Genomic DNA, 12635 nt, shown 5'->3' with positions numbered 1-12635 from the left:
CTATTGCGAAGAGAGAATGCTAATATGTTCCGATTCTTTAAGTGCACTTGTTGGAATTCGGAACAAGAACATTAAGGATGTCCTAATTTCAAACGTTCTGTCCATTTTGTACGTTCTAAATCAACGAGGACATCGATGCGTATTTGTATGGACTCCAGGGCATGCTTGTATTGCAGGTAATGAAAGCTCAGACAAAGCTGTCAGAAAGGCAACAGTCTGCGATGTTTTGGATGCAATTCCTGTAAGGATGGCAGATGTCAAAAACTGTCTAACATAATAAGAAACAAGTGGAATACTGATTGGAGGAGTTTAAATACAAAATTTAACTCGGTCAAAACTTCTCCGTATAAATAGAAAAGCGACATGAAGTTGACTCGCCGAGAACAAGTGGCTGTGACCAGACTTAGAATCGATCACACGCGAGTAACAAATTTATATATGTTAACCGGCAAAGAGAAACCGATGTGCGGTATTTGTAATAAAACACTTACAATTAAGCATCTAATGGAAGAGTGTACCATGTATGAGGACCTCAGAAACAGGTTCCTGCTAAGAAATAATATTGCTGCTGATTTGGATAATGGAAATGAAGGAAACATATTTGCTTATTTAAACGCCAGTGGACTTCTTAAAAGTGTGTAAAAGTGGAAAATTTAAAGCTGCGTTAAACAAACTCTAAGGGTTAGTTTTATATATATATAAGGGAGTCTCGAAGCGTGGCACGTATAGTGACAGGAGGTAGCCCTCTTGCCTAGGCCGCCCTGGCTCGCCTGCATGCAAGAGCAGGGAGTCAGGGTGTGTCCAACGATGGCACAGGGGACCCTCAAGGGTGGAATGTGGGCACGAGGCTATTGGGTAAGCGCAATGCATGTCTGTAGTCAAGTAGGTCTGGACCGGGAAGGGCAACCTCCCTGCCGAGGGGCTTTTGGCTCTCCCGAACAGGTGGTCAGATTGTTCTTATGGCGCTGGGAGGACCCTGAAGGGTTACGTACTACGGGACATTTATAGGGGGGGAGTCAACTGCCACGGCATCCTGAGGCCACTTATATGCTGCTTAACGGCGGTTCTGGTCGCCCCGAGGGTGCTTAAATAAATAAACGAGACAGGTAGAAGGAGATAATGGTACTGTAAAGACTTGTATCATCCATTTACGTTCTTTGAGATATTATCTCAAATTTTAAGATCGGGGCTCTTTACATCCCATAAGTGTTGTTTGTTTATTGTTTTTAGATTAATGTTATGTGTACTTTGTGCTTTTAAATAAAAATGTAAGGGCCCTTTACACCCTTACATATGGTGATACTAACCTCTTTTTAAGAATATGACAAGGGCTTAACAGTTGATGCTGTAAAAAAAAATAATAATAATAATAATAACAAAAACTTACAAATTAGAAGCAATCTCAATGCAAACTTATCAGTCTACCTAAAAAGAACTTTTCTTCGTTATCAGTTATTAGAATACTATCTCTGGCAATAAATTTACCCCAATCATTATCAGTTTTAACAAACAATGAAATTAATAATTGCCATTGATAGTAACTGATGATGAATCCACGGATTCAAAAAGCTGTTTTTTATTAACTCATGTTTGCATTGAGGTTGCTTATTTTTTGTTGTTTACGGTGATAATATGTAATTCAAAATTTGTACCACTATGTATGTCACTTTTGAAACAATCTGTAAAAAAATCAAGTTACTGTCATTTTGAATACATTGTTATAGCATGAAGTTTTTATTTTACGATAAAAGTTTTGTTTTTAATGCCTTTAATAGGATGTGTTCAACTGCCGTTCTTTCCATTTAATTTTTGATATGCATTCTCCCGTGGTTGCTAGGTGTAATATTAAATTGCTGAATTTCACTTTTCTTGGTGATGTTATTTAAAGTTCCCTTACCTTATTAACACTCCTGATATATATTACAGCATGCAAATGACTTTTTTTGTTCATTTCCAGATATGAACTCATATTAGGAACATATCTTTATCTTATCAGTACAAATTCTATAAGATAAAAATAAAATATATTATTTATATATATATATATATACACTTAAATAACATGATTGGAATATTTATATCAGTAATTCTCTGTTCTCACAAAACTACACACACAGTAGAATAAAAAATTCCCAGAATTGCTTCATACAGCTTATAATAGCAATTGAAATAAGGTAATTTTTTATTTTCCCGTTGGCTGCACTCACATGTCTTAATAAAAAAAATATTAAAAGTTTTCTGGTTTACTTACAACACTATCAAAGCTGTTTTGGTTTTTTTTTATACCATCTGTGTACAGTGAAAAATGTCAGCAACTGAACGGCGCACATATCAAATTCTGTATTTTACTTGTAGGTTTTACGATTAAATGACATTTGACAAAGGTTGCAAACATAATTTATCTCATTTTTATGAATATTATAACATGTGTCTCTAAATGGTATTTAGTACTAAATGACTTTTGAAAGAAGTCGCAAACATAATTTTTCTCTTTTGTATGAATATTAAGATGTTTCTCTAAATGGTATTTACTAATTAAATGACTTTTGTTAGAAGTTACAAATATAATTTTTCTCCTTAGTATGAATACTTAAATGTGATTTTAAATGAGATCTTTGATTAAAAAACTTCTGACAAAATGTACACATATAAATTTTCTCTTTTATATGACTATTAAGATGTCTCTTTAAATTGCTTTTAAAATTAAATGACATTTGACAAAAGTTGCAAACATAATTTCTCTCATTTTTATGAATATTAACATGTCTCCCTAAATAACATTTATAATTGAATGACTTTTGACAAAATTTACATACATAATTTTTCTCTTTGTTACGTGTAATAAGATGTGTTTTAAAATCACTCTGCGTAAGTATCTTATTTTCACTATTTATATCCTTGATTAAATTTTCTATTGTAACATCACCGTATGCACGCTTATATTCATTGAAGTTTTCTTTTATAATTCCATCATATACTGAATTATTTACACACCTCTTATGAGTAATCCGATTCTTGGTACTTCCCTTGTAGGTGCCTTTATCAATAATAACCTGTAAATTAAAAATAACTAATAATTCAAAGGTAATTATGAATAACGTAAAAAATTACAATAAAATTAAGTATTACATCTTGTAAAAAGCCACTAAATATGTATAAAAAATTGAATATTTTAAACATATATTCATAATCAATCCGGTTTTGGATATTAATTAATCATCAATGAGTTAATTTATCTTATAAGTTATAAGAAGGAACTTTACTTATCTTGCGGTATATTTACACATTTGGCTGAAATTTTATTATCATATGCATGTTTTAGGAAAACAAAACTATGGCAAATTTATAACAGGTAAATATATTTATTATTCACGTTTTATCTATATACATGTTGATCAGACCTACAAACCCATACGTTTCATATTCATAAAATTTTGTACACACAGGATGTCTGGGCTGAAAGCATCCAAAACTAATGGCCTACACTTAAGAAATCCGTCACTGTAATCTCTTAAATGTAGGCCCAAATGAGAGAATATATCTCAAAGATTTGTTCAGTATACTTTCAGATTCAGTAGAATATGCACGTGCAGACAAACCTAATTGAATGCGATTGCAGTCCATCAAGATGTGGAGCCCCCACAAAAAATGTTCAGTTTATGCCTTGCTTTCAATCGGTTATGCATATTCAACGGCTTGTATGAACCGAATTGAATGTCGATTTTCCTACATCCAAATCTATTGTATTCCAAAGATATGACTTTAAGAGACCAGAAGATGGGTTTCACAAACTGGAAATCATCAAAAGGTTTCAGTCAGTTAAGAGACTGTGGATCAAGTAAGCGATACATTCACTGCCAGATAAGTCTATTATGCGATCTAGTTACGGACTGAAGATTCATTTTTCTACCGTTCACAACATCGGTCATAAACGCTCCATTTACAAGTTTACATTACAACCGCTTTTTCACATTAAACCAAATGATTGCCGCCAATGATACCAGTTTGCTGCAGAGGTAATCACCGTATTGAAAACAATCTTAATAATATTTTATTTAGCGATGAGAATACTTTTCTTACATTTGGGATAATTAAAGACAACCGTCTAATTTGTTGTACCGAAAACTCCATACAGTAATCAAGAATAAAAGGAACATAGTCAAAGTAAGTGTCAGCTATGAGGGGAAAAAATGGCGTCATAGAGCTGACATGTAAATACAAAATTTACATAATGAAAAGTTAACACAGTGGAGCACCAGTTTTCCAGATGTCCAACTAACTAAAATGCTTAAATTTGGACTAGGTAATTAAAAAAAAATAAATAATACATTACTAGAAAAATTTAAAGATTATTCATATAAATACTTGTTTCAAATACTGAGATCTGAATTTAAGAGAGCATTAAAAGATTTAAATGGCAGAAAGGCTCCTGGAATAGACGGAATACCTGTAGAATTACTGCGCAGTGCAGGTAAGGAAGCGATTGATAGATTATACAAACTGGTGTGTAATATTTATGAAAATGGGGAATTTCCATCAGACTTCAAAAAAAGTGTTATAGTTATGACACCAAAGAAAGCAGGGGCAGATAAATGTGAAGAATATAGAACAATTAGTTTAACTAGTCATGCATCAAAAATCTTAACTAGAATTTTATACAGAAGAATTGAGAGGAGAGTGGAAGAAGTGTTAGGAGAAGACCAATTTGGTTTCAGGAAAAGTATAGGGACAAGGGAAGCAATTTTAGGCCTCAGATTAATAGTAGAAGGAAGATTAAAGAAAAACAAACCAACATACTTGGCGTTTATAGACCTAGAAAAGGCTTTCGATAACGTAGACTGGAATAAAATGTTCAGCATTTTAAAAAAAATTAGGGTTCAAATACAGAGATAGAAGAACAATTGCTAACATGTACAGGAACCAAACAGCAACAATAACAATTGAAGAACATAAGAAAGAAGCCCTAATAAGAAAGGGAGTCCGACAAGGATGTTCCCTATCTCCGTTACCTTTTAATCTTTACATGGAACTAGCAGTTAATGATGTTAAAGAACAATTTAGATTCGGAGTAACAGTACAAGGTGAAAAGATAAAGATGCTACGATTTGCTGATGATATAGTAATTCTAGCCGAGAGTAAAAAGGATTTAGAAGAAACAATGAACGGCATAGATGAAGTCCTACGCAAGAACTATCGCATGAAAATAAACAAGAACAAAACAAAAGTAATGAAATGTAGTAGAAATAACAAAGATGGACCGCTGAATGTGAAAATAGGAGGAGAAAAGATTATGGAGGTAGAAGAATTTTGTTATTTGGGAAGTAAAATTACTAAAGATGGACGAAGCAGGAGCGATATAAAATGCGGAATAGCACAAGCTAAACGAGCCTTCAGTAAGAAATATAATTTGTTTACATCAAAAATTAATTTAAATGTCAGGAAAAGATTTTTGAAAGTGTATGTTTGGAGTGTCGCTTTATATGGAAGTGAAACTTGGACAATCGGAGTATCTGAGAAGAAAAGATCAGAAGCTTTTGAAATGAGGTGCTATAGGAGAATGTTAAAAATCAGACGGGTGGATAAAGTAACAAATGAAGAGGTATTGCGGCAAATAGATGAAGAAAGAAGCATTTGGAAAAATATAGTTAAAAGAAGAGACAGACTTATAGGCCACATACTAAGGCATCCTGGAATAGTCGCTTTAATATTGGAAGGACAGGTAGAAGGGAAAAATTGTGTAGGCAGGCCACGTTTGGAGTATGTAAAACAAATTGTTGGGGATGTAGGATGTAGAGGGTATACTGAAATGAAACGACTAGCACTAGATAGGGAATCTTGGAGAGCTGCATCAAACCAGTCAAATGACTGAAGACAAAAAAAAAAAACTTGTTTCAAAAGAACTTTTTTATCGATCTTTATTCTACTGGATTTTGTAACAGACTTTTTTTAATTCATTTAGCAAAAACAATGTGTATATTTAGGCCTTTGTTAAACTAATTATAAAAGAAGATTTCTACACACTGAATTTTTAGTACCACTTTACAGTTTTTTCTTACACTGTACATATATTCAATATTTTATTTTAATATTACTGAAATACATTTATTTTTCTTTATACTTTTTTCCGTAGTGTTACCTATTAAACATTAAAACCTTTTCAGATCAGGAAGCCAGTAAAGTGGCTCTGTGCGGTGATAGTTTTAAAACGCTGTTACAAAATCATTTTATATGGGATCTAAGTCGGTTATATTTTTTTATATTCACAAAGAAATCAGTTTTATTATACAATTTGAACTATGGTTATACGAATTAAAATGTTTTATTTGGACAAGAAAGAATATGACAATTTTTTTCTCAGAAATGTGCTTGTGTGTGTGTGTGTGTGACTGGTGTATTATAATTGCTATGAGGGTTACGGATTTATTTATTATTTACAAAACTAGCTTATTATATTAGCAACATAACGATGTATTGAAACACATAATAAGTTATGTTATACGGCACACACAAAAAAAAAGGAATTTGTGGTCATAAATGTGTCACTTTAGATTAGAGACCTAATAAATCTTTTCTGACAAAAGATATCGGCATCAGTGAAACACATACCGATTCGTAATGAATAACAGTATACAGTAAAAATAGTTTTTTGTCAATCTGAATAGCCTTTTAAGTGGAGGGGATTTTTATAAAACGTAGTTTTAACTGAATCTCTTTCTTTATACTAACATATCTTACTTTATTGTGTGAGTACGAGTGAACTGCAGTAAGTAACTTACTATCGCAAACCGGCGTTCCGTTGGTAATATATTATTTCATTATTTTTTTCAAAATTACATCGGTTTTTTTTTTATTCAGTGCGATTTTTTTCACATATTGGGCGTTTTTTTAAATTTGTGATTTTTTTTTATTTGCCGTAATTTTTTTTTTATCGAGACAATGAATGACGAACAGATTAGGTTTGCTCTTGACGAAGGACTTTCAGATTATGACGAAAATGACAGTGACGACCTTGAGGGCTTAGACGACATCAAAAATACTGAAATTAGGAGTAACGATTTTTGATGATCCAGGTCATTCGATTAGTGATACTGACACGGAACAGGAAGTCAATGCTTATACGGCTTACTATAAATAATAAATAAGACGGCAATAAGATGGATTCGAAATGATGGTCCTTCTGATGGTTTCGAAATGAGGTTTTGAAAGGGCTTGTTTCATCATCTCCTACGAGATTTTCTGCACGAGGATCTTATGTAAGAAATCGTGAATTTTTACGTCTTGAAAGTTGTGAAGCAAGACATTTTCCTAAACGTGAGGGAACAAACAGTTTTAGACAATGCGTTGTGTGCTCGGCAAACGGCATTCGCGTAAGATCAGTCTGGAGGTGTGTGGCTTGTGAGGTACCACTCTGTATAGACGGATGCTTTCTCGTGTATCACACACGCCAAAATATCACCAACTAGGGGTAAGAGCTTTTTATTTATAAATTTATTACTTCATTTTATTTGTTTAGGTTATTTATTATTTGTCATCTATTTCATTCTTTTGTTTTTTTGGGGAATCTCCCATATTGCGATTTATATGTTGGTGTAAAAACTAGTGCGCGCTCGTAATTTCTTATTTTATATATTATATATATATATAATATATATTACGATTTTATATACATAGTAACATAAAATACCTGTTGTTTGTACCGAATAGCTTGTAATTACTGGGGTAATTATTATGCGTTTCATGAACTCTATTGCCCCCCCCCCCCGTTTCGTGTAACAGCAATACTCTGTTGTAAAAAAAGTTTTTTTACGTAATAAATGCTCTAAGGAAGTCTTATAATTTTTAAAATAAATTTTACATTATATGTAACGCTAAGAAAAAATAAATAACTATAAAAATTTCTCGAAACTGATATGCTAATTAATCTGTAATTTATGACACGGATTTTTCATCATGTTTTGCCCAACTTTCAACCGATTTGCTTGAAAGTATTTTTTTTTTAATCAGCAAACTATGTTTCATAAACACAAATCAAAAAAAAAAAATTCGCTAATAAAAAACGCGGTAGAAATGCGCAAAAAAATTCTGCAATTAAATTATCGTAATTTTTGTACGGTTTCAATTTTGTTGTTGTTACAGGCATAAAAAATATCCAATCGTAAGGTTTTTTTTTTTTTGTCAGAATCTGTTAAATCTCGTTAATATACTGTAATTTTTTGAAAATTTTTTCACAAGAGGGTAGCATAAGACTATGAAGAGAGGCAATCAGATACCAACTATTTTTGCGGAGCGCTAAGAAGCGCGGAGCATTGTGATGGGAAAAGGTTAAAATGATATTTACAGTATGTATAATAACTGTTTTTTTAAATTACACTTTCCAGTTATCCAGCTTTGCCCTTGCAAAGGTCCATCCGGGTAATTGGTGTTCCAAGGAATACAAAATCTAATACACTTACCATTTCATTTTCAACTTTTAAATTTTCTGATTTAACCGAGTCGATCTCTTCAATCGCTAAAGGATCTTTTTCAATATCACCATTAATAACATACAGCGGTTCCTCTTTCAGTCGTACTAAATCTACTTGCTGTAATGAAAAACAAAAAAATTAATGCTACAAAGTAAATATGTCTATGATTATTTGTATAATTTATAAAATTAAAATAAATGTATCTCTAATTCACTCACCATACACATTAACTGTGCAGCCACAATTAAATTATTATTAGGCGAGTTTAATTTGCAAGGTTTTGAAACACTTGTAAAACGTTACCTAATATATTTACCATAGTTACCATACACGTCATTCCATGTTAAATCAACAAGGCACACGACTTGAACGACTGGTTTTTTCATAAAATTTTGTATGAATTAGTTTTGAGAAAATAATGAATTTCAGATCTCTCATAAACCGTTTCATTTTTACAGATCTTCAGATTTGCCGGAAAATGGAAAATTTTGACTTGCGGTAGGAGTGTTAGTTCAACAATATTACTTTGCTATTTACTAAGGTAGAATGATAAACTTATTCTCTTTTTAAAGCTTATTTGATGCTCTTTCATATGATATACAAAACTATATTTTCGTAAAAAATGATTTAAGTGTCATCATGTTTGACCTTGAATTTCAGAATAACCAAAGTAATTTTTCAGCGTCCCCTCGTACGTAGTACTCTTTAAGTTATAAAAATTTATTATTAAATTATACTGTTAAAGTTGAGGAATTTTCATCTAATGATTATAAAGATTTTTTTTTAAAGTCGCTAATAAAAATGACAACGGTAGATCTTATCCGTGTCGTATGCTTTTTGAAAATGAGTGTGCTTATATTGTTGGATATTTTACAAAAAAATTTGAGAGTATCTATATTAACAATGATTTTTCTTAGATTAAAATTATATTCAACCGTAACAATGGCTGCAGTAACATTATTTTACTTAGAATGATGTTGAAGAAGTCATTTGTCGACTTAATTATAATTCTTTGATGGGCCCGAAATATATTCATCCTCTTTGCTCTGCCATTTTAGTATATATTTTACTTAAGTTCTTCAATCGTTCTTTAAATACTCTTCTTTTCCCTGGTATTTGAAAAATTTGCTACATATGCAAATTACTTAAAAACGGTGACATTCAGATATCAATGAGTATCGCACTATCACCCCAAGTAATATTTTTGCAAAATTCACAGATAGTTATTTTGTATGAAAATTAAACCTTGCATAAAAAAAATTATATTCCTGAACAACACGGTTTTTTGGAAGGTAAATCTATGCAAACAGACTTGTGTGTGCATATATGTGACATATTGTTAATGTGCTAAATAAAGGTTATTATCCTGATGCAATTTATACTGATTTTCACTACTCGTTTGATTTATTTAATATCAAACATCTTATTAGAAAACCAGCTGAATGTAGACTGAATAATTAAATGCTGTCTTGGATACATTCATTTCTTTCAAACAGAATTCCATATGTTAAAAAAATAATTTTATCTCTAAGCTTATTTACGTTAGATGGAGTAAGACAAGCTACACGTTTGTGTTCTCCAGGTTCCTAGTTTTTATAAATTACATTAGTTTAATTTAATTATACGTTACATATACACGATTGAAGAGCTTAGTTAAAAACCACACAAAATGGCAGAGTATTTCTTCACTAAAAGAGGATGAATATAATCTGGTCCCGTGAAAGAATTAATTCGGCAAATGACCTCTTCAACACCACTGTCAGTTAAAATAACATTTGCTACACACATAGGAGATGTATATTCACATATATCAGTCAACATCATGCCCGGTTAGTTCATTATATACTTTTCGTCATTAAACTGTACGATAAGAAAAGTACATAAATTAGTTTTTGTCAAATTTCATTATGTCAAAAAAAAATGCGAAAGAAAAAATAAACGGGTAAAATAACAAAGGTTTAGTGAAAAAATAAAGAGCATAATAATATGCTTTTCGACTAAAATAAAGAACAAATAAGGGATTAAACACAGTAATTAAAAATCTCTATCTAATTGCTAAAAATTAAAAAAAAAAGCAAAGAATTAAGACAGAAATATGCCAGCAAATGAAGGATCTTGTTTTAATTTTTTTTTATACGAATTTAATATCTATGGAATTTACAAAAGCTATTACAGATATAAGTTTTATTTTCTTAATCTGTGCGTCGCAATAAAATGAGCAACAAAGCAACGTCACCATGGTCCAATTGGATCAGGATGATATGTAAACAATGTGTAATTATGTACTCAGGCCTACCATTCCTGAGACATATGGTACCACCACTACTCCACTCTTTTTTCCTGTTTAGCCTCCGGTAACTACCGTTCAGGTATTACTTCAGAGGATGAATGAGGATGATATGTATGAGTGTAAATGAAGTGTAGTCTTTGTACATTCTCAGTTCGACCATTCCTGAGATGTGTGGTTAATTGAAACCCAACCGCCAAAGAACACCGGTATCCACGATCTAGTATTCAAATCCGTGTAAAAATATCTGGCTTTACTAGGACTTGAACGCTGTAACTCTCGACTTCCAAATCAGCTGATTTGGGAAGACGCGTTAACCACTAGACCAACCCGGTGAGTATATGGTACCACCAAAGCTCATCAGTATGCACGGGTTTAGTTTTTAAATCCGTATAAAAGCAACTAACATTTAGTAGGTTTGAACCTGAAAACCTTTGACATCGAACATCAGCTTTAAACAACTGAATTACAAGTTAACCACTAGACAAGCTTGTAAAACTTATTTATTAAATAAGTAATACCATTTTAAACATATTATTATTGAAAATACTTTAAAAGTATAAGATAATGAAATGTTTACTTGAAGGTTAAAAACCCGATAATTCAACGTTAATATAGAACTACAAGTAAAAAAAAAAACACATTAAAACAAAATAAAATGTTTTTAAAACAAAGATAGTAAAAAAGTGCGGGCTAGCTTTGTGAAAAAGGAAGAGAATAACAATGTTGTGTAATTGCTGTGTTTGCATTAGTTACACCGTCTAGCTGTCGCCTATTTAAAACTGTTTCGAACGATATCGAATTTGCTTAAGCAGTTATTTCTAGTTATAATTTATCTTTCGTCATACGAGTATTTTATATAATTAAAAAGCAATATAGAAAATGATTTTTGTACCCGACTCGGTAAGTAATTTAAGTAATATTTTGCGCTAAGAAAAATAATACGGCATTAAATAATATGATGGCGAGGTAGTATGTTAATTTATTAACAGAATAAACGGGCACTGTAAAATCAAATGAACCAACCAAATATCCTTCCTTACTTTTTTTACAAAATACCATTCAAATCGGTTTGTACCAATTTAAGCAGAAATTATTTTTGTCGCTTTATGAACTTCAATGGATTTAGACAATGACAATCGATGTAGATTTATCTCGATATATACAACGACGTTATTAAATTTACTAAAGAAGTTTTAGGTTGTTTATTTATAAATATTATTTACGATTTATATAGCAGTGAGAACGATGTGATTTGAACTGTAGTAAACATTCCGGGGCTCATAAGAAGAAACAATTAATATTATACGTTTTGTTATTTTCATAATATAATTTGTCAAACATAATACAAAACTTTATTTAATTCGTACAAACAAATTTAACTGTAGCGAAGGACGCCGGATCCGTTAGTTATAGATAAAAATTTGCTTTGTAAGAAACCTATATAAAGGAATTTATTTTAAGTACGAGTACAGTAAAAAGAGGGAAGACGGTTTATTTTGCGGAATAATCTTGTTATTTCAAATCGCATTAAAACACTTAATTATTATAGGGATTTTAATTATACAATTCTCGGTTAACCGACTTCTCCCGTCCATTTATCCGAACGTTCGCGTTGTTTTGGTAAACGTTAAAATTCTGTTTCCTATTTTGTAACTGAAATAACATTAAAATATCTAAATTGAAATAAGGGTTTTAAAATTTATATCTGTAATTTCGACTATCCGAACGTTCATAAATCGTTTAATCGGAAGTGATATATCTGTCAATTTAAATATTACATCACTTACTTTACGAAAATAATTCAGTTAAATCAAATTCAGGTATTTCGTAATGTACTATATTTCTATATATTGTATTATTTTCTTTTCGGTGATTCTAGT

At 31.4% G+C, this 12635-nt stretch overlaps 1 protein-coding gene across 1 annotated transcript; it reads right to left on the bottom strand.

Moving 5' to 3' along the window:
* Positions 1-2362: 2362 nt before the first annotated feature.
* On the bottom strand, positions 2363-10286 carry LOC142327925 (uncharacterized). The gene is made up of 3 exons (XM_075371300.1): positions 10209-10286; positions 8454-8582; positions 2363-3053 (listed from the first exon to the last, which is right to left on the bottom strand). Exons 1-3 carry the CDS (start codon positions 10284-10286, stop codon positions 2550-2552), a joined length of 711 nt encoding a protein of 236 aa, XP_075227415.1. The 3' UTR covers positions 2363-2549.
* Positions 10287-12635: the final 2349 nt, after the last annotated feature.

Source organism: Lycorma delicatula, chromosome 7 (genome assembly GCF_047948215.1).
Source record: "Lycorma delicatula isolate Av1 chromosome 7, ASM4794821v1, whole genome shotgun sequence".
NCBI lineage: Eukaryota > Metazoa > Arthropoda > Insecta > Hemiptera > Fulgoridae > Lycorma > Lycorma delicatula.
This window is presented reverse-complemented; position numbering and strand designations above follow the sequence as displayed.